Raw genomic sequence first — 27497 nt, 5'->3', positions numbered from 1 at the left:
ATACCACCTGTTTCCTTAAACAACATTTATTTGTTTGTTACCACCATTAAATTCAAAGGCTAAAATATACACATAAAAATAACTGCAACATTTTCAGCTAGCAGCACAATTTAAACCTTTACAAACTCACACTTTGGATATATGTGTGGATACCCACACTTTGGGTATCTACAGCATTTCAGAGTACAAACTTCACGGGAATGTGAATTAGGCAAAGGACAAATATTTGACACTTCAATGGCAATCACCATTTGTTTCAAAGAGAAGTAGGAAACACTGACGGATGCATTCAGAAATACAGCTGGTTATGAAAAATATCAATACAAAGAAGAAATTATATTATATCCCTTAAAAGAAACTGGGAAACATTAATTTAATTTTTTTCCTTACAGGTAAATGGAAATACTTTCGTGGGCTAAGATCTGCAGTCATAAAAGAGGTGTAGGTAAATGTCATTGGGTAGTGAAGGAACACACACTTGATAATTCTCAATTTTCCTTTCATTGTCAACACAAGTTAATTTGATTTGATTATGGGTTTTGATGCACATACTATACTGTCAACAATGTTCTGTACACTTTTATGTAGAATGACTACATATAGTAGCTTTCATCCCAATTTTTCTTAGTGCATATTGAATAACATTAAAAGGGAAATGCTCTTAAGGATAATGCTGGTAGAACTAGCTTAATTTGCTTGAATAAAATAATAAACTTGAAAAAATATAAAGACCATCTTCAAGGAAAGTTGTTCATTTCTTCTAAGGTTGCATTATATGCACAAAATAACATCGCCATAAGAAAGAGGAATTAATGAAAACAGTCACCAAACATCAATGCAAAAAGTAAAGGTGATCCAGATAGGAACACCCTTATCCAGGGTACCCTATCTGTAGTATATTCACTTTTTGTTACATTCTCATAGCATCCAGTATAGGATGCATGTACATCTTGGGGAAACAAATCTCTTCTCAGCCTACACATCCTCTCTAGTGGTTTATGGATCTCTTTCAGAGTCAGATATGTATTCTGGTTTTATGTATGTATATATGCATGTATGTGTTAGAAAATATCGGACTTTCTGTGGAGACAGTTTATGGTTGCCTACTTGCAAAAAAAAAACCAGGCTGGTAAAACACATGCAAGGAAATGGATTAAACACATTGCATTCCTAAAGCAAGAATGAACATATCCAACACCTAGAATCTTCCCGTCTTTAACATAAACATTCTACTTTCTCAGTGCAAATTTTGTGGATTGATCTTCAAGTACCAACTTAACAAAAGATCACCTTCTAATTTATCAGAGATGTTACTCACTTATCGTCCTCCAGTGATCAAACTGTGGCAACACCTGAACCACGGCAAAGCATTAATTATTCAAGACCATGGTCCTGCTTCCATTCAGGCTGAAAATTTCTTGTCTATTACTGACTAACCTGATAAGATCAGTATTCACTAAAAGAACTTTAACTCACAATGCTTAAGGCTATAAAAGAAAACAGAAAGGTTACAAAATTCTGTAGGCCGAACAATTATGATTATCAACCCTACCTCTAATTCCTCTGTGGAAGAGTCCTAGGCTTGATTTTGCTTTCCAAATAGCAGCTCCTTTTCTATCTTTTCTTTCTTTCTTCTTAACATTTGTAGACATTTAACAGAAAGTCTGAAGTCTACTCTGATAAAGTGCAACACATGCACAACCTGCCTTCCCTCCCATGTCCCTGCTGGCATGTGGCAGGATGTATAGAAACCAAAATGAACCTGTTTAACTGCTCAGGTGGCCCGTCTAAAGTTTGCAGAGTTGCATCAGCTGTTTGGCTGCTAAAGGGCGGGGGAGGTGGAATGTGCAGGTAATCCCTCAAAGCAAAGTAAAAAACCAGATGTTTGGTTAGTCAACACTAACCCATGTCCCTGAATATACAACAGGGTGATTGACAGACATGCCATCTGGCTTCCAGATCCAGAACAGACAAGAGTAGAAATACTGTAACAAGAAACTGAATATTTCATTATTAGGCACAAATGATCTGGCAGACAGCAGAGAAAGCAAAGATAAATAGTGGAGCAATTCAGCTGAACATAACTGGGAGCTCACATTCCACTGAATCAAACTGCCATGTGTTAAAATCCAAGTAATGCACAGCCTTCAAAACTTTTATGAGATTAGTAAGTGCACTTAAGCAGGATCAGCACACACTGAAAGACTGCTTCCCTCTTCATCTGCCAACCTTGTCAGCTTTTGTTGACTCCTATTCCACGTTTGACCTGTACTCCTTTCAAATATGTTGCTCCCTTCCCTGCAGCTTCCATATAAAATTCTACCTCCATACGTGGTACTTCTACAAGCCTACCGCACTTCTACTCTTTAAGGTTCAGGATTGGGCAAGTTGACTCAATAACTATTATTATATTTTATCAACACACAGGTTATGTTCCATTTGAAGTTCATACTTGGACTACCCTTCAGAATTACTCTTCTATGCAATGCACTTCTACAAGTCTGCGGATCCAAACTAAGTACTCCTCGAGAAACTGTACTTCGCTGGGAAAGCCACCAGCTTTCCTGTGCTTGTGACAACTTGCGCAAGGTAATGAACTGCAGATGAAACTGCTCATCAAGCAGATGGAAATGTTGCACAAATGTACTAAGTGCCTCCATACGTACCTCAGGAGTACTGCTCTGATGCTCCCACTGCTTATACTACCCAAGAAAAGACAAGGCAAATAGTAACAATGGACTGAGATGGAATTTGTACAGTAGATCCATTCATTTATACTCAGTTCTTAGGCTTCACATGGCACTGCTTCAATCCTAAGATGCAGGGTATCCCTACGCTCCAAAAGGATCAACAAATGCATTAAACAAAACCTTCATGTGCAAAGATGACACACAAAGCAAAGTACAAAAGATTATGAAGAAAGTATTACGGTATATTGCTACCAGGGACCACACTAAAGAAAGTTTGTAAATTAAAAGTTGGTGAATGACTGCAGACAATATTTGACTGGTAGTGATACGAACAGGAAATTTTGTTAGCTCCAGAAGAAGCTACAATGAATATAGAGCACTTGCTGGGACCTGTGGGAGGACATTAAAGTATTCCAACAGTGAGTTATTAAAATGTTGCCTTAAACCTTATTTTTTAGGGTATTTCATTTGTAATTGACTAGAAAAAAAATTAATTGATTGAATAAGAAACGATTGATCAATCTAAGTATTAAATAAGGCTTTCCAAAAACAAGAAAAAAGGAAACTCACTAAGAGAAACCCCACACACGAAGTAAAAAACAATAGAAGTGACAAACCCACCTAAAAGCCTAAATTTTAAAAACATTATTTCAGAAGCACTTAGTCTAACCAACCTCAAACACCAAAAACAAGGTAACAAGATTCATCTTTGACTAGAAACTGCAACACTTCACATAGAAAAGAAGGGCTTGTTTTATTTTTATAGGAAGCTAATAGGGAGGAGGCTCAAATATAATGCGTTACCACCATCCTCACTATGGAGTTGTTTATACATAGCTCTCTAAATGCAGTGTTTACCAGCCACATCTGCTCTCCAGGGTTAAGAAGTCAGGCAAGATATGGTGAGAATATGGATGGAAGAATTCCATTAAGCATTTTATTTTCTGCATTACGCTATTTTTCTTTGTTGCATTTTAAACGTTACAAAATTCAGCTTAGTAAACAAACAGAATCTTCACCATCATGTAAGATTAAATTGCCCAAAAGAAAGGACTTTCACAATATCCTTAGTTAGTTCTCTTCAGATCTTCCATTCACGTAACGCAACACCTTCTTTCACACATGATACAAAAATAAGAGGAACTGCAAACTTCTATAACCAAGGATATAATATTCCTATTATTTTTACACAGATGTCTGGAATATTTGACTTCATAACCAAATGTGGTAACATGACCAGGAGCCTTCTGTTACCAGAAAGCTTCGGATATAGAATCACAAGAAGCAACAAGTTCTTCTAGTTTAACATACAACTTAAGGCAATGGCTGAATGAGGAATTTGTGAAAAATCGTGTATTTCAATACTGTTGATTAAAATCAGCTCTGAGAGATGCTTTAGAGTTTGATTTTTCTTTTAAAGCCAAGAGATTCTTAAATCACTACCTCCAAATTCGCCCCATTTACTAATATGAATGCCCTGATATTTCAATGGGCACGGAAGCTGTCACACATTGTATGTGGTACTTACTGCTTATAAACAAGCTCCTGTGCTGCAAATCAAGATTATGAGCATATATTCGCCCTGAGAGGGACAGAACTGAGTAATCAATTCTAACCAACTGGCTTTATTACACCATTTGCAAAATTAGTCATTAGTTAATTAATAATGACTTTGTTACTAAAAAAGAACCATTAAAACAGTATTGGAGAACACAATACAAATAACTTACACCATACAAACGTTCTAACAGAATGCTAAAGCAACAGAAATTATTTAACAAATATTTTTGCTTGAATAATGGAAGACATACCCTCACCACAAAACACATAAACAGATAGGTAGGTGCTAACTACAGCTGGTTTTAAGAATAACAGTTCTTCAAACCCAAACTTTTCTTCAGCACTTAGGATTTAACAGTTTGCAACCTCTGTCTGCCAGAGACTGAAACCCAATTAATTTTAATGAATGAATCAAGTTTTTTTTCCTGTACAGAGATACTTGTACTTTCTAAAAGGATTTTTTTCTGCAAGTCAGGTTGTAAAATACTATGTAGTTGTTCTGGCTAAAGTTCCTTTTTTTCATCTGAATCTATTTTCTGAGTACTGCTAAGCAATACCAAACATCTCATTCCTCCGAATTGCGATTTCTTTCCCAGTTCAACATGTCACTCCACCCCACTGCCCACCTTAAAACAAATCACCCATTCTCCAACCTAAAACTGACACAGCTGTTATAAAAATCTTGCTGTCTACTGCCAACACACTTCCCTCAGCAAGAAAGCTCACAATAAGCACCATCACTTTCCCACCATTTACTTCAGAAAACTATTCACACCCGCTTTAAAGTTAGCACTTGACTTTTCTGGGAGTTTCTGACAACCTGCAAAACAGTTCTCCCACTATGACAAACTCTGAAAAGTCACTATGTGAAAATTGTAGTGAAAATAGTCCACTGCACAGAGATTTGTAGATGCTGAATAAAAGTATGCAAATATCCTGCTGCACCGCAGTGCAAGGTGAAGTTTCATGATCACTCTGCACTGATCTGTGTCCTGCTCCTGAGCAGAATAAGAGCACCCACTCTCACCTTCCAGGCACGTGTCCCTGCCTGCCTCCCTGTGCATAACACTGAGCGGGACTAGAAAACTGATCCAACTGAAAACTAATCACCTTTTTTGAGTCAGCCCATACTTCAGCTGGTTTAAAATGGTCACCAAGTTGTTCCCTTCACCTTTTTACCAGCAAAGACAGAGAACTAGCAAGTCCTAAACCATTTGCATAGCCACAGAATGTGGTTCTTCTTAGAGAGACTCTACAGAAGTATGAAGATCTGGCTGCAAGTAGGGTGGGTAAACAACAAAGAACTGAAGAAACACTTTTATTACTTAGAATGTTTCAGACAGTGAGTGGGAGAGCCAGAGTGAATTTTGTGTACTCATATATAGAAAACAGGGCAAAAAAGCTTTAGAAAAAAAGATTAATGAAAACCTTCTTTCAAAAGAAATACATTATTGTAACAGATCAAAGTGTGACCCATTTTGTAAATGACTTGTTCTCCTCTTTTTGCACCTCTCCACTTTGCAGAATACAACACTCATTCCACTCCACAAATAAATAAAAAGTATCAGAGGACAAGATACTGAGTGGGTCTCAAGGCGCTGGCGAGAGAAACGCTGCCCCCCAGTGCTCAACACCACCCGCAGCAGCACAACCACTCCGTGGGAAGTGGCAAACAGCAGGAAATGAGGTTGGACATTTGAACTGTAGCTTGCTACAATAGAACTAGCATAATTCAACCCTGCAAACCTCCAGCTACCAGCTGGAAAGCAATAAAAATCTCTACAGATCATTTCACCTATGCAGAAAATCCTTTATAGATCTCCAAACTGGAGATCAGCCTCATCTTCAGGCTCACCAGAGATCACCTGGCTGAACTGCCAGGCAGCAAATTGCATAATGCTTCTTTGATGTGCTTCATCATAAAGTTATGTACAGAGCAGGGGAAAAATAGCGGGGAAAAGGGAAGTGGCAACACCTACAAGCAGGAGGTGGCTGGAGGAGGGCCTGCATATAGGACATTGCTCCCGTAACTACCAAAATTTTCCTGTACCCGAGGCTTTCTGTTGTCCCAGAGTGCTCACCTTGCCTGAGCCTGGCTGGATTGAGTCCAGTCATCAGGCAAGGCAGGAATCTTAACTGGCAAGAAAAAATGGCCTTCTAGTGTATCTATTTGCAGTATTTTTTTTTTAACTCTACTCATTTAGGACTGTTTTTCATTTTACTCCTGAACTAGTAAGAAATGAACATCCTCCTTCACGTATAATAAAACCTTCCTTTTAAATAATGGTGTCTGCAAAACAAACAGCATGCTCTCTGCCTGGTAATACACGATGCAACTACCAAAGCACAGCCAGCAATCATTTCTCTCCAGCTGAGCTACAGGAAATGAAGTTTTAGCTCAAAATACTTATAAGCACCTTCTAAAGAAGTAAAGGATCCAGAAGTGCAAGACAGTGGGACTCGGGGAACTCAGGACACTAGACGTCTCTTAAGTTCAGAAACTCGTAAGACTAAGCTCAAAATTCCTGCAAAAGCTATGTACCAGTTGTCTGTGTTTTTCCTTCTTTAAAAAAAATTTTAGTAAATATACCTTCGTATCCTGCTGTGTTAACCACACAGAGAGTGGCAATGAACATGATGCATCTTGACATTCAGCATATTTACTGATTACAACCCAAAGAAGTTACAGCCACAGAGCAGTTTCATTTTGTTGACAGTGCCTGCCCACACGTGGTCAAAGCAATGTGTAATTCAGGCATATTGGTGGATTTTATGTTCAATACAAAGTTTAGTACAGCAGCCTATGCTAAGCTTGAAAAAACTATCATATCTGACTCACAGGGATCTAGGTCTTTTGGTTGGCCGACCAACTAAATTTTAAAAAATCCCTGGCCTTTTTTCTTACTGCTCTCCTGCAGAGTACTCTGGAGTGGCATGTGGGCTATTGCACTTGAACGGAGAAATTGGTCAGTGGAGTCACAGTCCATGAAGGGAAACTCATGAATGTTCCCTTGTTTCCCTCTCTTCATGCTTACTTTTGCAGAACATGATGAAACATGTTATCTTTAAAACCTTCTTTGCTCTCTGTCCAATTTGGCTGAAATTCATCTTTTGGTGATACATCAGCTGTTTGCATAAATTCTATTTCCAAAGGAAATCAGTCTAAAAAGAGCGAAAAAGACTTTAAAAAAACCCAAACAAAAAAAAAAGGAAGTACAGGTAACTTATCAACTCAATAAACCCCACTGCATATGCTGCTTCTCCTTGAGAGAATATGAAAGAAAGAGGAACAAGATGACAAATGATAGCTAGTTACATTTACTTTGGAACCACAGAGGTTACTAAGTTAACTGTGGTGATGAATCCAATATAAAATCATCTGTACAGCAGCTCTCTTAAAGGCTACAGAGACTGGATCACGCCTGAGTATCCTTTACTGCCAGAAATGTTCCAGAAGATGCATGAAAATCCAAATGGAAAAACCCAATACTTGTTATAAATAATAATAAAAACCAACCCTAACTCTGAGTTTTTTCCCTCTCTTTATAAATTGAATATGTACATTGGAACAAAAACAGAAGAAGAAAACAGGAGTGAAGAAAAAGGCCAGATATTTTAAATTTCTCTTCCTATTAATAGCAGTTCCTGTTTTCCATTTTGGCCACACTTAGTTCTCCAACTATTCTGCTTATACAGCTGTATGTTGTTAAGATTGTATCTTGCAGCTATTATGTCTCTGAGGAAATGCTTGGATAGGCAATTTAGTTTTGGGGGTTTTTTTTTTCTATTTAATATGGGAAGGTTTTGTGCCTTTCAAAACCAAATAAGACTATTTCCAGTCACAAAAAGATGCATCAAACCTGCAAAAACAGTAGCTTCACAGAACAGCTGAGGTTGAACAGCTCCTTCATATGCCTTGAAGTATAGGAGAGCATTTCACATGTATGTTTACACAACGTGCTCTTGAGATCACTTTGTTTTGAAGTACACTAAATTTGAGAGGTATCTATGCCCATATACAGCTTACCCCATCACCAGTCAAATTATGTTGCAAGCAATGCATTAATGACAGAAACACTTTTGTTACATGCTGTTAATCAGGTCTCTCTTTAAGATGCAAGAAAAATGTCTCAGTGACATTGATGGTTACTTTTTACTACATTTACTATAATGTACTGTTCCCTCCTGTTCCCTTACACTTTTTCTTATTTCTTATACATTAGCCTTAGAGATCAGTCAGAAGGTAGAGCTTGCAGAGCTCAAGCTGTGAAATTCAAAGTTTAGTGAGCCAGAGACCACTATCTACAGATACCAGCTTCTCTGAGGCATTCTTGGCCTCAGCATGTGCTGTACTATCTGCCTCACATAAAGTGAGATGCACCTGCATACTCACGTGCAGTGATTTTTTTCTAGTCTGTGGTTCTTTAGCTCTACAGAATTTCAGGAAATAAATATGAGAACAGTGGATAACTATGGCTCAAGCGGCAAATGTCACAGACTGGAGCAGCGTACATGAGGTCAAATTCAGTCTGGGATGAAGTACACACTACAGAACTCAACTGAGATCATAAAAGAAATTTAATTCCTTCTGCTAGGCCTGGATTTTTCTAATCCATAGTTTTATACTCCAGCATAGAAAGATGAAATAGAAGCATCACCTTTTCTTCAGAGCATTACTTAGTGACACATTTTTTTCCCAGAACTCATTAAAATAGTACACATAAAAATAATTTCTTCTCTGGTTAGTTAATTTGACACATTGGAGCTATGTTACATACAAAGCTGAAAAATAAAAACTCAACAGCTGATGAGCTTGCCATGACCAAAAAACAGGTGGGAAACTGCAAAGACAGTACAAAGAGAGCACTGGGCAAATATGTCCACTCAGTAGACAAAATGATCCACACTTCACAGACTACATCCAATAACAACGTTCAAGGGAGTAAATAAAAACTTTACCATCATATCGGCTGGGAGAATCACATGCTTTCTGAGGAGTTGCCACTCGCAGGAATATCTGTTGCCGCCATGAATGCCGTCGAGTCCTTACAGGGCTGTCTGCACCAATGGCCTGCTGGCTGTGTTTGGATTCATAGTCACTAAAATTGCAGAACACAGAATGGCTTGTGAGTAGGTTACCCAAATCGGCTAGTAACAGTGACAGAGTCTTCAGTGAATACAGTAACACGAGCCATCAACTAAGGAGTGCAGTGTGCTGCGCACATGCTGGGTCAAGCTCTTAGTGTTAGGTAGGTGAAGCTTGCTTTGTGGCAGCAGGCTTATACAAAGCTGCAATGCAAACACCACTTAGGTTCACCAAAAGGGGATGGCAGCTCTGTGCAATCTGCTTTTTCCAGTTTTAATTAATTCTCAGCTTTCTTTGCAGCGGTGTATTAAACACAACACATTAAAGACACATACACCATAATGTATCTTTACCATTCTGTTATTTAAATGCAATCCACAAAATCTAGCAATTATTCACAGGAGACACAAAGAACTGCTGATGCCTTTTATCAGCACACATCAAGGAGCTTTATAAACACCAACTGAACTTCCAACCTTCTGTGAACTGGGTACGTAATATATTCCTTCACAACACAGACTTGGAGCAAAACTTTTAACCTTTGTGTTCACAAGTCACCATCTGAAATAAGCAACAAACTTGGGAACAGTGTCCAGGAACCTTGGATGTTACTCCTTTGATGTAATCCACAAACTACATACAGAGGTCTTTATTCAGAATATTAAATGAAATAGTGAACAGCAATGCTGTTTTCCTATTAAAAATCCCACTAATAACTTTTACCCATTACTTCTTTAAACTATTCATTTATTCCAGCCATTGGCTAAATGGTTGCATAAGTCTTCGTTTAAGCTGAAACGGATAAACGAACTTCAAATAGCTCTGGCAGCAAATGGAAGGAGCATTTTACAGGCCATCCTCTCCTTCCAATTTGAGGACACTGACATTGCTTAGGATGAACCATGTATATTCTCTTAACTGAAAACTGCTAATACAGTCCTTGGGCAGGAATAATCACAGAAGTACATAAATGGAAGTTGCATGACCATTACAACATCAAAATGGCTAAGTTCTGCAGTCTTAATGGGAGAGGATTCCGGAGTAGCTCCATCCTTTTGACAGCAATCACATGCAGAATACATGCAAGCGAACTGTTGCACAAATCAAGTTTTGCAAGTGTGAGAAGCATTTGAAATATTTCAGACAAAGAAACCTTTGAAAATGCAGTTTTACCTCCAGGCTTTAAAAAAGAACCCTACCTTGTTGTGCTCCTAAAGTCAGAGGTGTTATTTTCATCTACAGGAGCCAGAAATTTTAAGAAATTTGGCACAGAAGAGGAAGAATGAAGCTTTTTCCTTAAGGCAGTACGGTAGGAGATGCTGAGAGTGCAGTTGGGAAAAGTATAGTTTAGAACAAAGAAGTATAAATCCACAGAATAAAAATAATACATACTGTTAAGTTTCAAACAAAAAGCAGCTAAATCCTGAAGGCCTGAATATCAAGGAAACCAAAGTCAAAACTGAAACTGCTAACGAAGTGCTACTTTGAAATACATATTTGTTTGGGCAAACTAAAATGTTCCAATATAAATAAATGTACTTCCAGTAAAGTTATTATTCTTTGCTATGTCCCAAGATTTTTAGTACACGTTTCAAGTAAATTCGTTTAATCTAATAAGAACTGATGCCAACTTTATCATTGCACATTTACTTAAATATCAATGATTGACTAAGTTTGGAGGAAAAGGTTAGGAAAAGCTGACACCGATAATCATGTGCATTAACAGGGTTTTATTCAGAAGAGCTTGGAACTGTTAAGTTAAAAGCTGAGCCTTCTGACTGATCATTTAGGATTGTGGCTCTATTTATGCAACAGACAGGAGCACTAATCAAATTTCATCAACAGTCTTCCGGCCAACATAATTCTCCTGTTTCTTTGAAATAACAAGCCCCCAACATACTCGGAAGAAGGTTAATAGAAGGAAGTGAGAAAAACTCAGATAACAAAAAGTTTCTGCATGGAATGAAAACACAGAAAATTACTTGGCTGATGATACTAGAAGACCTTTTCTCAGAAGAGTACACAAAAACACAGGATTAGGAGAATTTACTCCTGAACGAACTGCTTCTGTTAAACCATAATGATATATCTGGATGGCAGTTAGCGCTGTCTCCTGAAGATGTGAATGGGATGGGAGGATACTCTGGGATAATTACTAGTATGAAGTGAAGCTGTTCTTTAGTAGCTGGTACTGAGCATGAAGAAGATAAGGCTGAAGCATGTGTGCCCTGCAAACAGGTTTCGCTTACAATCGCATTGTAAATGCATCATAATTACATGGTAATTTCACTTACAGAATACAATCAACTTGGGCAGTTTGACTTTATTGATTTAAACTCATTAACCTATTTGATATCCCTATCAATTTCTGTTTTCAGTCTTGTGGCTTAGAGGTTCAATATGGTATACCCTTAAATGACAGGGAAAGGGAAGGAGAAGTTGTTACTGTGCATGCAGAATCATTATCAAGTCTACTTGGAAAAATCTACTTTTGAGAATTTAACCTTCAGGAGTCAAGCAAATCTTACTAAAATGAAGAGTAAAGAGGAATTGTAGACTCACATTTCCTCCCCTGAGCTATACCATACTTCTGAGGTGAAGCTAAATTAAGAGAGATGCTAGTTAGTACTCAGTAAATATAACTGAAGGAACTAGTGAAACAAGGTTCTCAGTTGAGTATTTTCTCAGGATCAGAAGAATCAGCACCTTGGGGAAACACGAAACCTTCACCCAAGAGAACAAAACCAAACAAGCAACAGCTATAAAAATTGCTTGCCAATGGCCAGTGAAAGTTGACAGTGCTTCCAAGGACATTTGGTCTCATTAGGCTTTTGAGCTGAAATAAGCATTTTTAGCTCAAGGGGTTAAGAAGGGGTTTAATGTTTAAGATTTTTAGGGAGGTACTTGTTTCAGGTTCTCAGGGAAACGATGGGTTAATGTCCTTTTCTCAATGTTCTCTGTAAGTATTTTTGTTCTAAGAAAGGCAGCACAGAAAAGTATCATTTGATATTGCTCAAAATAACCAAGACAAATACATGAGCTGGAGGGTTGGGGTTTTTTGTTTGTTTGTTTGTTCTTGGTTTTTGGTTTTGGGGGGAGTGGGGAGGGTGAGGCGCTCTTTTTGTTTGTGGTTTTTGGTTGTTTGCAGGGTTTTTTTGTATCGGCTCTCCACAGTCCTACTATTTCTTGCCCCGTTTAGTTAACTTAGTTGATTTGCCTTTAATGTCAGGCACAAAAGAATATTAATACGTTTCTGTGTTACCATGAACAAAGCAGAACAGAACTGAATGATTCACGAGGGACAGAGTGAGCTGGATCACAGGTTCTTGGCAACTTATCCCTCATACAATTTAAGCAGTGCTGCTGTCTGCTGCATAACAACAAGTAGCTTTGGAGCAACTGGCTGTAAAGAAAGTCACGTGTTCATGCGTCTGAAAGAATTTTATTTATTAAAACAAAAGATTATGTAAGTAGCAGCTCTACATTCAGTAGTGGAGCAGTTAAAGAGTTCCCTCTCCCATAAAAATCTACCACCTTTGGTCTATATTAAATTATTTTAATTTTTACACTATAGAGCTTCATATTTATGACATGGTAAAACAAACCCTACCCCAAACTATGTACAGGTGCTAGCTCACCTCTTTTGTGCAAAATGCCCACTTTGTTCTCCACTTGAATTATGCCTTAGATATTTTAAAAAGTTGGGTGAAGAGGCTGAGGGATTAAGACGAGCTAGAGTAGGAGAACGCGCAAGTTGACCAGAAGAACTTTTAGATTCGCCGACAGATGCGTTCAAACCATATAGTGGGATTCCAACCAGAGCGATGAAGTTGAGGTAGCACAAAGAACAAAACACAGTATGAGAGGAAAGGAGGGGGGGAAGGAAAAAAAAAAAAAGTGAAATCCCTTCTCTAATCTTTGAAAGGGACCTGGCATTTACAAATGAGCCATTTCCTATGTTTTTCACAGTTAATGCAGTAACTGTAAGAGGCTGAACATTTTAACACAATCAGCAAAGTCCCAAACACACACTTACAGGCTTCAGCAACGCATTTCAGTGTATGACTAAACTTAAACTCCCAAAAAACTGTGACTGACACACCCCTTTCTTCTCCCTCATATGTGCTTCCCCTTGGTTTCTATGATAAAGACAGGCATATGATCTAGAGTTCTAATGGATGAGAAGTGACATGCTACATGAAGAACTGAATTTAGTTACACTTTGGAAACAATTTATGAATTGAGGTAAGCTGTTCAAAAACACTCATAAAACATACAAGACTTGTTAAAAGCCTATCATTCCAGTGATTTTTGAGAACTTTAAGTATACCTTTCTTCTAAGTTTTCCATTTCCTCTGGTTCTGTACATTTGCTATGAAAGTAAAGCAACAGTGATTTCTTTTTGGTTTCAGTTATGTGAGGGAGCAGGCACACTCAGGTCTTACTAAAAATTGCATGATCAAACCCAATTAGAAATAACCAAGGAAATGAAAAATATACTTAATTTCTAGCTGCATTCCTATAGTAAGATAAGAACTGATTGAACAAGCAGCTATAAGCATCAGGGCAACTCTCATGAAGATAACAGACCAACAACACAAGTCCTAAACTGCACTACAGAAACATTCTAGTATTTTAGAATTAAAAAGGTTCAAAGAAGGGACAAAAAGGCAACCCAGGTTATGCTTCCTTTCAAATACTGTAATTCCTTTTTTTTCCACTGTCATCACCTATTTCAGGCATGTTCATTTACTGCCCTACCTCCTGCAGGGAAAAATAAGCTGGAACACACACAGATTTCCTGCTGTCTAACTTGTGTAAATGAGCAGTTTTGGCAGTAAAACGGAAGCCTACAGACAGAAATGATTCCATAGTAATTGGAAAAAGCCAGACAGAGGGAGGGAAGAAAACTGCCATAAAGTTAAGAGGAGACTTCAGAGATGTAGAGGCAGGCTTTTGAAGGAGGATAGCTTGAAGAATATTAGCATGAAGGCAAGCAGTAGCTTGTTTTTGCAAGTAAAATCTACATAGGCTCATTGAAAAGCTATACAGGAGCCTCACCTCTATCAACAATTAGGCAATTTATGTCAGTTTTGTGTGTTATTTTAAAGTCACAGGTGAATTCACCAACTAGTAAGGTTTTCAGCATCACAAATGCTAATGGGTTTTTCTCTATAAATAGACAACAAGAAGTAGCATTTATTTATACTGCTTGCAGATCAAACAACAAAAATTAACGAATATTGCTTGTAAAAATATAATCGAACCCCTTACGAGCAATCCTATGTTGTGCTTACACTTAGTTTTGTGACATATACTGTGGAAATACATATCTCATGTTTCCTCTCCCCTGTGGAACACACAGGGTTAAAAGTGTTTTTAAACAGAATACCTACAAAACCTCCAAAGAGTGAGACACTGCTGATATATTTCTTATCCATTCAGAGGACATACCTGGTACGCAATTATCATCCCCAAATATGCCCTCAACAAATGAAATCATAGCCTGCTTTTAATAAGTCTTACTTTCTTTTGTGAGGAGTCTCTGTGCTCACTGAGTGATACCTCATAAGTTTCCTCTGGGGAACAGATGGTGATGTTTCAACAGGTACCAGAGATTCCTGGCTTTCTGTTGGCAAATGACTTAGTGTGTTTGCTCGCCTCCGAAAGCTTTGCTGAGGTAACATAACAGATTGCTCAACAGGAGAATCATCTGTGTCACTGAAGAGATCCCCCGCTGATCCACTGGTCTTGACAGCATTTTCTGTAGGAAGAGTAGGAAGTCTGTTTTTCTCCTTTTCACACAATGGTGGTTCCTAGCAGTGCAAAAAATAAGGTTATCAATACCTGGGTTTAGAATCAATCTTTGAGGCTGCAGTCCCATGTCATTATTCACATCCCAGAGACTTGCTTCAAACTTGCACATTTTTATCATGATAGCTCAAAGAATCTTTGATGTTTTATGTCTTTGTTATTAATTATTTAGGTCAACAAATCACAGTCTCCATTTTACAGAGAAAAAGTAATTTTGAGAGTGATCGTATTTTACAGTATGTTGAATACAACTCAGAAGAAATGGGGTCAGAACAAAACAGATGGGTCAGGTTTGGGTAACAGTGACAGCTATGAAAACGGTGGCATTTCAAAGTACTGTGTACTTAGCACCCCATCTAACAACATAATATTCCTCTTGTCTATCTGAAGATTCACACAAAGGACTTTAATCTTATGACTAGATGCCTGTTTCAGTCCAAAACCATGCATTTTTCTTAATTCGCTACCTCATGTGTTTCCTGCAGGGTCAGCCATTCTTTCACAAACATAAGCAGAAAGCAGACTCTTGATTACCTGAAGTCAGGAGTCCATAGGTGCCTAGGCCCTAGAGCAGAATCAACAGCTGTATCCAAGGTCTGCAGAGTGCTAGGCTGCCTCCAGGGAAGAAGACTAGCTTCTTCTATGCTGCTTGTTTATATTGTTTTATTCAGACTAAAAGCTTTCTAACCACTCAAAGGGGGAAATTACTCCACTTCTTGTTTTAGTCTTATGTTTCTTATGAATGCAAGCCTGCATTCACGGTATGTACTTTCAGGGCTGAAACCAACCAGATTACGATCAGCAGCATGGTAAATATTGCATTTGTTTTGCTGCACATTGTTGCAATGTTCAGATAATGTTATATAATATTTTATTTCACATATATAGATGCACACAATAAGATACATACATGCAAAATACATGTCTATATACAGTACAAGGCATTTTGAATTCAAATGGAGACCCAATTGCACTGCTCTTTTTTATAGCACGGGGGAGAGAATGAAAAGCCTGAAAGCAACTTGAAACTTCTGGAGAACAGAAACACATATTTACTACCAGTCCCATCTTGTCAAAAAGTATGGAAATCTCCAGTGAAACTCTACAGATAACAGGATCTTACACGTCACCATTGTATTGACATGTGACTGCTATTTCTTAGACTGAATCTCTGTTACCAGAGAAAACTTGGAAATTACCTTTTTCAAGTGGTCCCTCAGAGGACTCACATACATCCCAACATGTTACATATATGAAAAACTATTTGGGTAACCAAACTGCAAACTCTAAAAATGCTAAATATTGCTTCAAACTGAAAAAAAAAAAAAGAAAAGAAAAGGAGGGGGGAAGGAGGGGGGAAGGAGGGGGGAAGGAGGGGGGAAGGAGGGGGGAAGGAGGGGGGAAGGAGGGGGGAAGGAGGGGGGGGGAAGGGAAAAAAATAAAAACAGAAAAAAAAACCAACAAAAGGAAAAACAAAGGAAAGGCAGTGGCTGATCCAAGAGGCTGCCTGCAATGAATGCAGCCCTATCACTCTCAGAGGAAGAGAGAGGGGCACAGGAATAAAGACACACCCTATGGATCAGCAAGTGGCAGCAGGACTCTTACAGGTAGGAAGAAAAGGATATATCTACCCACCCTACTCTGTGATACTGTTTTTATCATACTGTTTGGCTGTTCTGGGGTTTATTTCTTTTCACACATAATCAGTTAGCTTGTCTACTCCCAAAAAATAATCAAAACAAAATGCAAGATGTTAGAACAGAACAGTTATATAAGTGGTTGATAACTGCATTTCACATCTGACCAGTTGTTTCAGGGAATATTATCTGAAGTTGCTAAATACATACATACACCTCAGGCTTTACTTACTTTACTTGTGTTGCTTAAGGTACTGGACATAGAGCTGTCCAAATCCACAGCACCAGAACTGTCCAGCGGACCTCTGGCTTTACTGCCCTGTAGAGATAAAGCACGCCAGCAGTTAAGATTATGATATATGGGGCATACCAAAAAGAGATTTGTGTAGCATAGTCAGAATCTGTAATTTTCAAAGACAGTATCAAATTTATTTTCCAGAAATGCCTAAGAATAGCCTTTGCCCCTCTGAGAAACAAAGGCTTAATTCAGGACAGTCACTGATATTTTAAAGGATCCTGTGAAATTAAGGAATTCTCGTGGGCAATGATGTGCTTTCCACGATATGTACATAATCACATATTGTACGCATGTACTATAACTACTGTTAAAGTACCTTCTGTATTCCAAACAGGAAATTTTCACACTAGGTGCTTCTTGCCCGTATACAAAGAAACAAAAAGGCTGTCTATTTCAAAGGACTTAAAACCACATAAATTTAATATGCAGCAAAACATAATTTCTGGTAATATCATTTCAATGCCTACAAATCAGAAAGGATAATTTTTTTTTTTTGTATAATCTGTTCAACAATATTTTTGTATAATTTGTTCAACTAATGTTTTTATGTAACCAAGAAAAATATCAAGAAGCCTACTGGTGGATTCTTAAGTGCTAACAGGACTCTGGAACTTGTATCTTTCTAACCTTAAATGGTGTAATTTTTTAATGTTCTGAAGTTAAGGCTTAAGTTCTCTTTGAACTGTTATTCCAGATAAAATATAAAATGTTATAATTATTCACAATAGTGACTATTCTCTCCCTGAAGCTCAGAAAAAATGTTTTGCCTCAGATCTGATCAAAACCAAGAATTTCCATCAAAACAGCCATGACAGTGAAAATGCAACCAATATATAGCTGTGCTTATGTGAAGACAGCTTATACCAGTCAGGACAAACTGGCAAACATTGGAACAGAAACTACCATAGTTAGTGTAACAACACTAACATTATGTTTCACATCCCGAACACACCCACAGCAGGATTTTATGGAGGTGAACTCTAGAAGTGCTGGCTGGGATGTAATGAGGGGAGATACTAAACTAAAAATCCTCTCTAGATGCATAATTATAACAAGGTGTGCTGATTTTGGCTGGGACAGAGTTAATTTTCTTCATAGCAGCTAGTATGGGGCCATCTTTTGGATTTGTGCTGAAAGCAGTGTTGATAATACAGAAATGTTTTAGTTGTTGCTGAGCAGTGCTTACACAGAGTCAAGGCCTTTTCTGCTTCTCACATCACCCCATCAGCGAGTAGGCTGGGGTGCACAAGGAGTTGGGAAGGGACACAGCTGGGACAGCTGACCCCAACTGATCAAAGGGATATTCCGTACCATATTACGTCATGCTCAGCAAATAATCTATGGGGAAAGCTGGCCAGGGAACCGCTGCTTGGGGACAGGCTGGGCATCAGTCAGAGGGTGGTGAGCAATTTGCATCACTTGTCTTTCTTGTTTGGTTTTTGTTGTTGTTGTTGTTTTATTCCTTTTCATTACAGTTTTTATTATTATTATTATTTTATTTCATTTCATTTATTAAACTGTTCTTATCTCAATCCCTGAGCTTTCTCACTTTTACTTTTCTGATTCTCTTCTCCATCCCATTGGGGCATGGCAGGGAGCGAGGAAGTGGCTGTGTGGTGCTTAGTTGCCAGCTGGGGTTAAACCACGACACAATGAGAACATGCTTTTGCCATCATTTGTTTCATGGGAATAGGTTAAATACGATGTCTGAAATAAGCTTTGAAAGCCTAGTTTTGTCACTCCAGTTACATGTCTATGAGCCAATAAACTGTACTAGATCTTGCTCCAATTTAACTGTTTGCTGATGAGAAATGAGAATGCTCAATTTTTATTCGTTAATATTTTTTGTTTGGCATTCTGTCACAACTCAGCAGGTATTTTCAGACATCTGTACATGATAAACATTTCCCCAACATGTTTTCTTGGGGATCACTATCACATAGGAGCTCAAGTTTTTCCTACTAATAGGTATTGCCAGACACTGTTTACAAATAATTTTACCTGATGTGATATTGCATAAAGGCCTTCATTTTCTTAGTGCCTTCTGAAGTTCTTTACACTCCTTGCCTTCAAATAACCTCTAGCATTTAAAAGTTCAGATGCCCCATTATTCATCAGTTCTGTGTCAGTAATAAATACTATCTCATTAGGAATGCTTAGTCAGTTCCCTAATCATTTCCCTCTACATAAAGAGAAGTGAATAATTATAATTATTTTTTTAAATTTTCTAAATCTGAAAGAAAAATAAAACAATGGTTGCTTTTCATAAGTTCTCATGCTCAACTTCATACTAATTTTTTGAAATGCCTATACACACTATTTCTTATCTAGCAATTAGTTCATTTCTTCCAGGACTTGGTATTCTCTCTACCGAAGCCCTGCTTTGCTGTCTTCTACATGTACACTCAAATATTTTTCTCACTGTGCCTTTAATAACCACTTGGCTACAACCTGGAAGGATAACAAAGTATGACTTTTCTATAATTGAAAAAAATAAAACAAATTATGTTCAGAGGCAATAAACATGAAGATACTTACACGTGATAAAATACTTTCAAATGACTCTGTCAGAGATCTTTTAGCTTTATTCTTTAACATATCTAATCTGAATCTCGGAGCACTGCTGGGCACTTCATTTACAGCATTCTCAGCAGGGGGTTGTGAAGTCTGTAAGTGTTTAAAAACATAAATGTGAAATATTCAACAGCGCGGAGCAGAATCTTACTGAACAGTCTGAAGACTTCTGTAACCTGTATCAATACTTTCTCCTGGTGTCCTTGGCTTTTTATGCCTTTTTCTCTACTGCTACTTATACTTAACAAACTATCCTAACCAGAAGACCAGGAAATCTCTTAAAGGAAACGTGTTGAGTGTAGTAGCATGCTTCAGAAGAACTGCCATTTTGATAGGGATTTATGGCTGTGTTGACAAATTTTCTTCAATGCCAAAGTACAATTGTACAAATTCTAAATGTTTAAGTGTAACAGATTAGAGATTTCTGATGGATTTGCTTTTCTTCAGCTATGAAATTCATCAAAATTGGTGAAGCTCATAATTAACAACAACTCTTAAGTGTCTCCATTATATTAAAATGGGGCTTTCTAAGGGTCAGGAAGTTGTGTAACAATCTAACTCTTCTATGTATTTCACCAGAAGAAACACTTCCACCTTAAAGCTAACAGTCTATTGAGAGTTTTGCTTTTTAAATAAATATTTCAGTCCATTTTTAGTGCTTGCGAAGACTAGCGTAGCGAATACAAAAATGACACTACAATGCAAATATTACCATCCAAACCTAATACCTGCAGTAGAAACCAGAGCACAGCTTTCAGTGTTATTTTTGGGGGTTCATCTTGAGACTGCCAGGCACCGTAGCCCTCTCTACCTGGCCCTAATTTCAGAGATCTGAATGCTTGATCTATGTACCTATTAGTAAGCGGGCAGCTGAACAGCACATCATCACCATTACCAAATAGCCCTGTCTAGATACAATTTTAAAGCAACCTATTTCCTGTTCAACAAAGTTACAGGCTTCTGTATTTTCTTTTTACCTTCACTCATCTTACCCTCAAAGGGCAACGCAGATGCTGCCTGCTATTACGTTCTTATGAAAAGACACTTATTTTGAAGGTCATTTTTGTTAAATAAGATCCATGTACTAGTATCACATTTCATTTTTTAATTCCCCTGATTTAAATATTAAAAAAAAATGTGATGAAAAGCACAAAAGTGAATACCTATGCAGAAAAGAAGGGAACAGGGACATAAGGATGTCATGGGTTAATGATTGCCGAGACAAATAACACTGCCAGAGTACATGTTCAAAGGTATCTGCTATTACACAGCTCTGGAGATAAATTATCGGAGTAAATACAAAATGTTATGCTAAGACAAATGATGGACTGAGGGCAAGTCAACTCTGTTCTTAGAGCACTGGCATCTTTGCAAGTGTCAGATTAACCAATTTTGGTTCCAGGAACTGAACAAACAGACTGCAGCAGGCCTTAGGAATTTTCAAATCACACTGAAGACATATTAAGACATTATCTTGCTTCCATACATCCCTATTTCCAAGACATTTGTGACTGACAACTATTTGATAATCAGCTGGCATTAGACCAAATAAATATATTTCAGGTATGATGATAGAGGACCTCAGGCAATGTTTCTTCCTGTCATGCCATAACTACAATGCTTTTTTCTTAAAAACATATTTCTGGTGAGATGCCCTAGACAAGAAATCGGAGGACAAAATATGCAAAGTTTTCTTCCTGCTTTCTCAGGGAGGACAATAATTAGCCAGTAAGCCCTAAAAGGAGAAGAGATTAAAAAGGTGAACAAATAGTAAATGAAGACTTGCTGCTATTTCCCCAATTTCTTCAGGGGTCTGAATTACTCTCCATATATTCATTTGCTAGCTTATATCACAAATGGCCAACAGCAGTCATCACGATCTAATTTCTGGCCAGCAGTGGTGGGACAGCCAAGACAGGTCAAATAATTGGAACTGAGTTTCCAGAGAATGGGTGTTGATCCTTTTTTAAATTCAGACCTCCTTGAGGTGTCTCAAGTTGGTTAGTCACAAATCAAGGCATCTAAAATCATTAATCCCTTTTGAAAAATCTTAACTGTGCTGTATAAATAGCCTGTTAAAAAGCGCTGACGCAACCTGATACAGAATGAAAGGTCACTCAGCTCTTTGGAAATGGATGACAGTCTCTGCTGCTGTTTCTGCAGCCATCCTCTTCAGCTACTCCTCCTTGAGGCCACTTCAAATGGTGGTTTGCACACAAAAAATAACTTCCAGCTATTGAGTAAATGTGATAGTCTTTATCAAATCCAATGTGTTGTCAGGACACTGAGTCACACATACAGCCAGCAGGATGGCAAATGCCACAGATCGGCTGAGAGCAATTACAAATTCACTATATGTTCTCTCACACACATTGAATATTCATTGCAGCGAGAAGAAAGAAACAACCAAATTAGTGGTCTACCTTGTTTGCATCTCTGTCTCCTAGGCCTAAAATCAGACTGTACTGGGTACCTCAAAATCTGAGATACGCATGTTTTGGTGCATGACAATAGCCTATTAATCATAAGGAAAACCAGTGTTCACCACTGCCTACAGTCTGAAGTTCTAAAACACCAGTGATGGAAATGTGCCTTTGGAAATATATAAAAAAGGAATGCAAGATTTTTTTTCTGGCTCCTCCTTACATGAACTGAAACCGAATGATTACTTACCTGCTTTGCTTCTCCAACATGAACATGGTCCTTCTGTTTTTCTTCATACATGTTTCTCAAAACAGAGATAACCAACTCATTCTCTTTTTGTTCATTTCTTGGTCTTAATTTCTTTAATTGAAAACACCACAAGCACAGTAATTATACATTTGTAGAACAGTTAGCAAATATTTACTCTTTTCATTTTGTCACTGTCAATACATCATTAGTGTAAGAACAAGTTTAACTTGGTTAATGCTACTACTCCAGTCCACCAGAGGACACCAGTGTCCCAGGCAAAGCAGCAACACAGCCAGAGAAACACTTGGCCTCACTTTATACATGACAAAATTTACACGAAAGATAAAGCAAAACTGTAGAGGTATCAAATTGCCACAAGCAAATAAAGACTTTAAAACATATTTTTGCCAATTTACTTTTGATGTAAAGAAAACCAAAACAGTGTAGTTCTGAGTTTGTAGCACACATGAAGTACTGTCTTGCACTCATGATGCACAACCCTTCTCCTAGAAATCCTTCTCATTGGACATTTCATTTTTGGGAAATGACATAGGTATTTTAAAAATTAGTGCACAAGGTAAACATATTTGTCTCTGCTGCTTTCTATTTAGACCTGAATTATTGTAAAAGAAAATGTTTTTAAAACAATTTATTACAGAATTAAATTCCAGAAACCTAACTTTTGAAAAGCATACGCTGTTTTAAGCCTATTGATGTAATGCAGAGGATACAGTGTGAATTAGCTAATGGCAGGGTAGCACATCAGATTAATAAAAATATCCTTAGACAGACAGTTATCTAAAAATGCAAATCATAGTTACAACATATGGAGCTGTAAGAATGTGACAACTAACATTTCAGGCAGTTCAACTCAAAAAATCAGCTGAAGAAGATAAGCAGGAGAGTCATACTTTACCCTTGGTTTTACCAAGTTAATCGTTTGCAGACTCGCACCAGATGCAGTTTCCTGTGGCTACTAGAAGCTTTAGACCGTTCAAGTGTGCACAGAATACTAAAAGGTAACAGTGCCAGCTAGCTGCTGTATGCTAAGAAATTACTTAACTCATGGAATCGCTCCCACAGAGTAACTTCCAAATATGGTGCTGGATGATAAACTGCCACATGGAAACACACAAAGAGACTGAAATGTCTCAAGAAAGGAAGGAAACATTATTGTTTAAAAAGTCTGAAATTTCCTAATCTTCAATAGTGTGCAAAGCCCAATGACATTTCCTACAATGTTCATCATATGTGTTAAATGTAGCTATGCTTTCCTCTGTGCTAAAATGGATTTCGTTCAGAAGATAGAAAGTTAAACTTTTTTTAGTTAGTTTGACAAGTATTAAGATCTAGGATAAATTTTGGGCAGGAAGTTTTCCAATCTGGGAATGTTATTGTAATCTGATTTGCTCAAAGTAACACTTGAATGTTCTCACAGTACAAGTTACTGCCTTCACCCACAAAAAAAAGTGTGCAGTTTTACTCAGTGAGAAGTCAGCATTTTCATGGAAAACAAGTAGCGTTAGGGGAAGAAAAATTAGTAAAATAAGCCATTTTCATTAAAAGACAAGTTTTTAACAGCTCTAGAAAAAAAATTATATTGAAATTAAAGCACAACGTGATTAACAGTCTATTAAATAAAGATAATGAATAATTCACAAAAAAATGAAAATAACTTCAGTGCTTTACACTGATGTTAGCAAAAAACATCAATTGCTTTAAAATCTTGTAGGAAACAAAGAGTTTACCTTAACCTCTTCAAAAACAGAGGCCTGCTCCTGGTTATTTAGTGTTGTTAGATGCTTTTGTAGTTCTAGTTTAGTCTTAGAAGGGTGTAACCCTACCAAGAGGAACAAAAAAGAATGAATCACAGGGTCAAATTTGTCATAATTAAGCAATCACACAATTATGCACACAATCTAAGCCAAAGATGGTCACTTATTTGAGCTGACCTGTTGCATTAATTTCATAACAGGGCATTAGAAAGAACGCTAGGTTAATTTAAAGCAACTACTGAACTCATGTCTTTAAAATGAGGGACACGAACTCTGCAACGAGGAGATTTACTGAGCACAGACCAGGATTATACTCTTAGCTGAAGATTCCATTACCACACAAGATAAATCCACAATCTACTGCATTTTAGCAGACTGCTTTGTTGGTGTTTTATGCAGTACTGCTTAGATTTTGCTTGTGGTATAAATACAATTTCCATTGAATTTCTCCAATTTGTATGCCTTGGCCTCTTCTGAAAAAGAGTAAATTTATTGCATGTTAGGAAAGTTCTTGCTTTGCCTCTTGCTGAAAACATTTACTGACTGTCTAAAGCAGACTACCCTCTCATTTAGATTATTTTTTCTGCTCTCATCCTGGATTAAATTCCTTTCCTCTATTTTCTGTGGAAAAACAGCAAACCATCAACAGTACTTTGTACTTCAGTTTCTGATCATGGCATTTCTCCTTCAGAAGCAGACAATACAACTAACCAGATGGCATGATTAAAGGCATTAAGAATCATTCGCCTTTACGAAATTTCTCAAAAATCATAGCTAGCTGAAGAGCAAAATAGAGTGAAAAGTAGTTTTGGAAGTTCTCCAGTTTCATCAAATTAATACTAGATAGCTTTTAGTCCAACAAGCTACCGTCACGTGATCTGACAAGCTGCTATTGCCCTTTATTCACCCCAGACATCACTTAAATGAACAAAACCTAACTGAAATTTGCTGAAATGCAAAGAGGTTTTTTTTGTCTTGAACTTGTTTTCTGGGCAACAACCACAATTCTAACAACTGTTGCATTTTCATGAAGCAGCATAGATCAACACCACAAACATGCATATTAAAAGCATACTGTTTGGTTCACATTTAGTGGTAATGCCAGTATCTAAGTGGATTCAATAGGACAGCCGGTCATAGCTATTGCAGCATATATTCTTGAGAAGTTCCTTATCTACAATCCTCTGTGTTCATATGGCTAATAAAGCCAAGCGAACTGCAATTCAGTAATATTTAGACTCTTAATGAGTTTTCAAAAATTCAAGTAAAATGCAAGAAAGTAGCTTCACTTTTGTTAGAAAATTCTTATTACCTTACAGATAACTTCACATTGCAGTCCTCTAAGTAAAAAGACTGGCTTTCAACCCTCCATCCCAAGTCCCAAGCTCTTTTTAAGCATTCATTCCCTTACAGTTTCACATGTAAGATTGACCCTCAATAAAATTGTTAGAAAAAATACTTGACCAGAAAGTTCTTTAAACCTCACCTTCTATCTTTTCACAGAGTTTATGCAAGCTTTGCATGGGACATCCTTCACAGAGCTGGGGCTGTGCCTTGGAAGTTTGTTGCACAGCAGCTACGGTGAAAGCCTGTTTCAATGTCATCATGATTTCATCAACCTGAAAAGAATAGAGTGTGAAAGAACAGAATTTCACCCCTCCACTGAGCTTCTGTTTTCCTTAACACAAACACAACAGTCTTTTAGAACGATACTGCTGCTTTGTTAGGAATTGTTAGGAATTAATTGTTACGATTAAAAAGAAAAGCAGTTCCCATGCCATTTCTGCGCACAAACACACAAGCAAGACAAAACTCATCGTGAAGTCATCTCTCTTCCAGGCCACCCAATTTTATTACTGTGGTCTAATAAAAGGTACTACCTCTATCTAGAAACCTTTTCTTGTCTGTGATAAAAAAAGCTTACTGCAGTGGTGACACACTGGCCTGACCTAGAGCACAGTAGTGTAGTCCTGATCTTCTGAACAGGTACACTGTGAAAAAACCTTCTTCCAAAAAAGAGGCATACAGTCTAACTTAATTCATGCAATGAAAGGAAGTTTTATTGGATTTTAAAGGGGATTTTATCTTCTGCCTTCAAAAGAAATCAAAAGTTCCTTTGCAGATTGCTATGTTAGTTAAATTTTTGAAATAATTATATTTCTGAGTGGGGCAGGATTTGAAGACATTCAGCAAAATACAGAACATGAAGCAACAGAAGACTTTTAGAGCCTAATATTCTATTGGGCTCTTGTTTTCTTTCACTTACCAGTGCTTCATCTGTACACTGAAACACGTAGCAAACAAAGTGGAAGCCTCCATTTTCTGAAGACTCTCTGCAGATGAACCCAAAGTGATCCACATGTCTAATCCCCTAGCACAAAATCAACAGTAATGAAGTAGTCATATTTACTTTCAGTGTTTTGCACCTATATTTTTTTCCAGTAACAAAAGCATGAAACACCCAACATCATTACAGAGAGGTCACATACCTCTGCTACAGCTACATTACAGTCATCTGGCCATTAAAAATCTATTCTGTTATAGAACCTATTACTTCGTGAATCTTTTAAATTTCACTTAAGTCAGAGGTGGTTTGTTGGTTTTGGGTTTGTTTTTTTTAATGACTGAATTATAATAGATCCATTGGAAAACACTTACAGGGATGAATAAATACTATTCAAGATGTATTTTAGTCAATATTGGAAATACCAGGAGGAAAAAAGCTCACTTTGTTTTTCTTCTCTTTTGCTTAAGCAGTCAACAATTTACATTTGTAAAAGCAATCCAAAGCAATAGTGAAATAATAATAAAGAATTTTTTTTTAATCTAAAGAAAAGCTTGGCTAGTTAAAAAATGAAAATGTTTAAATATATTACTTAAAGATCACTACTGGAAGCATTTATTTCTCCTAAAAGGCATGCAAATTCAGGCACAGTCTACTTGCAACAGTGGATAAACAGTACATCCTGGTAAAATGCTAAGAAGGTTTTTTCAATCGCTGGGAATTTTTTCTTCTACGAAAAGACTTTAACATGAGCAGAGTTAGGTGATGCCAATGGATGTCTCCTCAGTGCACCATTCTTGGTTAAAAAAAAAAAAACCAACAAAAAAACCTTATGATGATGAATTACACGCACAGTGGTAGAGCCTGTTTATAGAAATTCAACTACACTCAGCACCATTTTACTACCTTTTAGCTGTCATGGCACAACAATATTAAGAGAGGCAATAAACTGTTGTATGAAAAATCATAACAATGAATCACAGTAAATCAGAAATGTCAGTGAAATTTAAACAATCTGAAGATGCCAAGCAGGACTTTGTTGCGTTTTTTTTTTTGCTTTTTCTTGTTAACACAGCAAGAATCACTGAATATTCTCTTTGCCTTTT

The 27497-nt window shown here is 37.4% G+C and overlaps 1 protein-coding gene across 4 annotated transcripts in view; it reads right to left on the bottom strand.

Moving 5' to 3' along the window:
- The window catches only part of TBC1D1 (TBC1 domain family member 1), a 111657-nt gene that overhangs the window by 26184 nt on the left and 57976 nt on the right, over window positions 1–27497 (bottom strand). For 2 of the 4 annotated variants that reach the window (XM_059817577.1, XM_059817580.1), the window contains 10 exons: window positions 26374–26478; window positions 25594–25726; window positions 24081–24172; window positions 22333–22443; window positions 19624–19752; window positions 17020–17106; window positions 14863–15152; window positions 12975–13103; window positions 10536–10655; window positions 9210–9349 (listed from right to left, as the gene is read on the bottom strand). In XM_059817577.1, coding sequence (XP_059673560.1) covers window positions 9210–9349; window positions 10536–10655; window positions 12975–13103; window positions 14863–15152; window positions 17020–17106; window positions 19624–19752; window positions 22333–22443; window positions 24081–24172; window positions 25594–25726; window positions 26374–26478 — 1336 coding nt within the window. The remainder of the gene's footprint in view (window positions 1–9209; window positions 9350–10535; window positions 10656–12974; window positions 13104–14862; window positions 15153–17019; window positions 17107–19623; window positions 19753–22332; window positions 22444–24080; window positions 24173–25593; window positions 25727–26373; window positions 26479–27497) is intronic. The other 2 variants (XM_059817578.1, XM_059817579.1) reach the window with 2 other exon arrangements.

Source organism: Gavia stellata, chromosome 5 (assembly GCF_030936135.1).
Source record: "Gavia stellata isolate bGavSte3 chromosome 5, bGavSte3.hap2, whole genome shotgun sequence".
Classification (NCBI taxonomy): Eukaryota; Metazoa; Chordata; class Aves; order Gaviiformes; family Gaviidae; genus Gavia; species Gavia stellata.
This window is presented reverse-complemented; position numbering and strand designations above follow the sequence as displayed.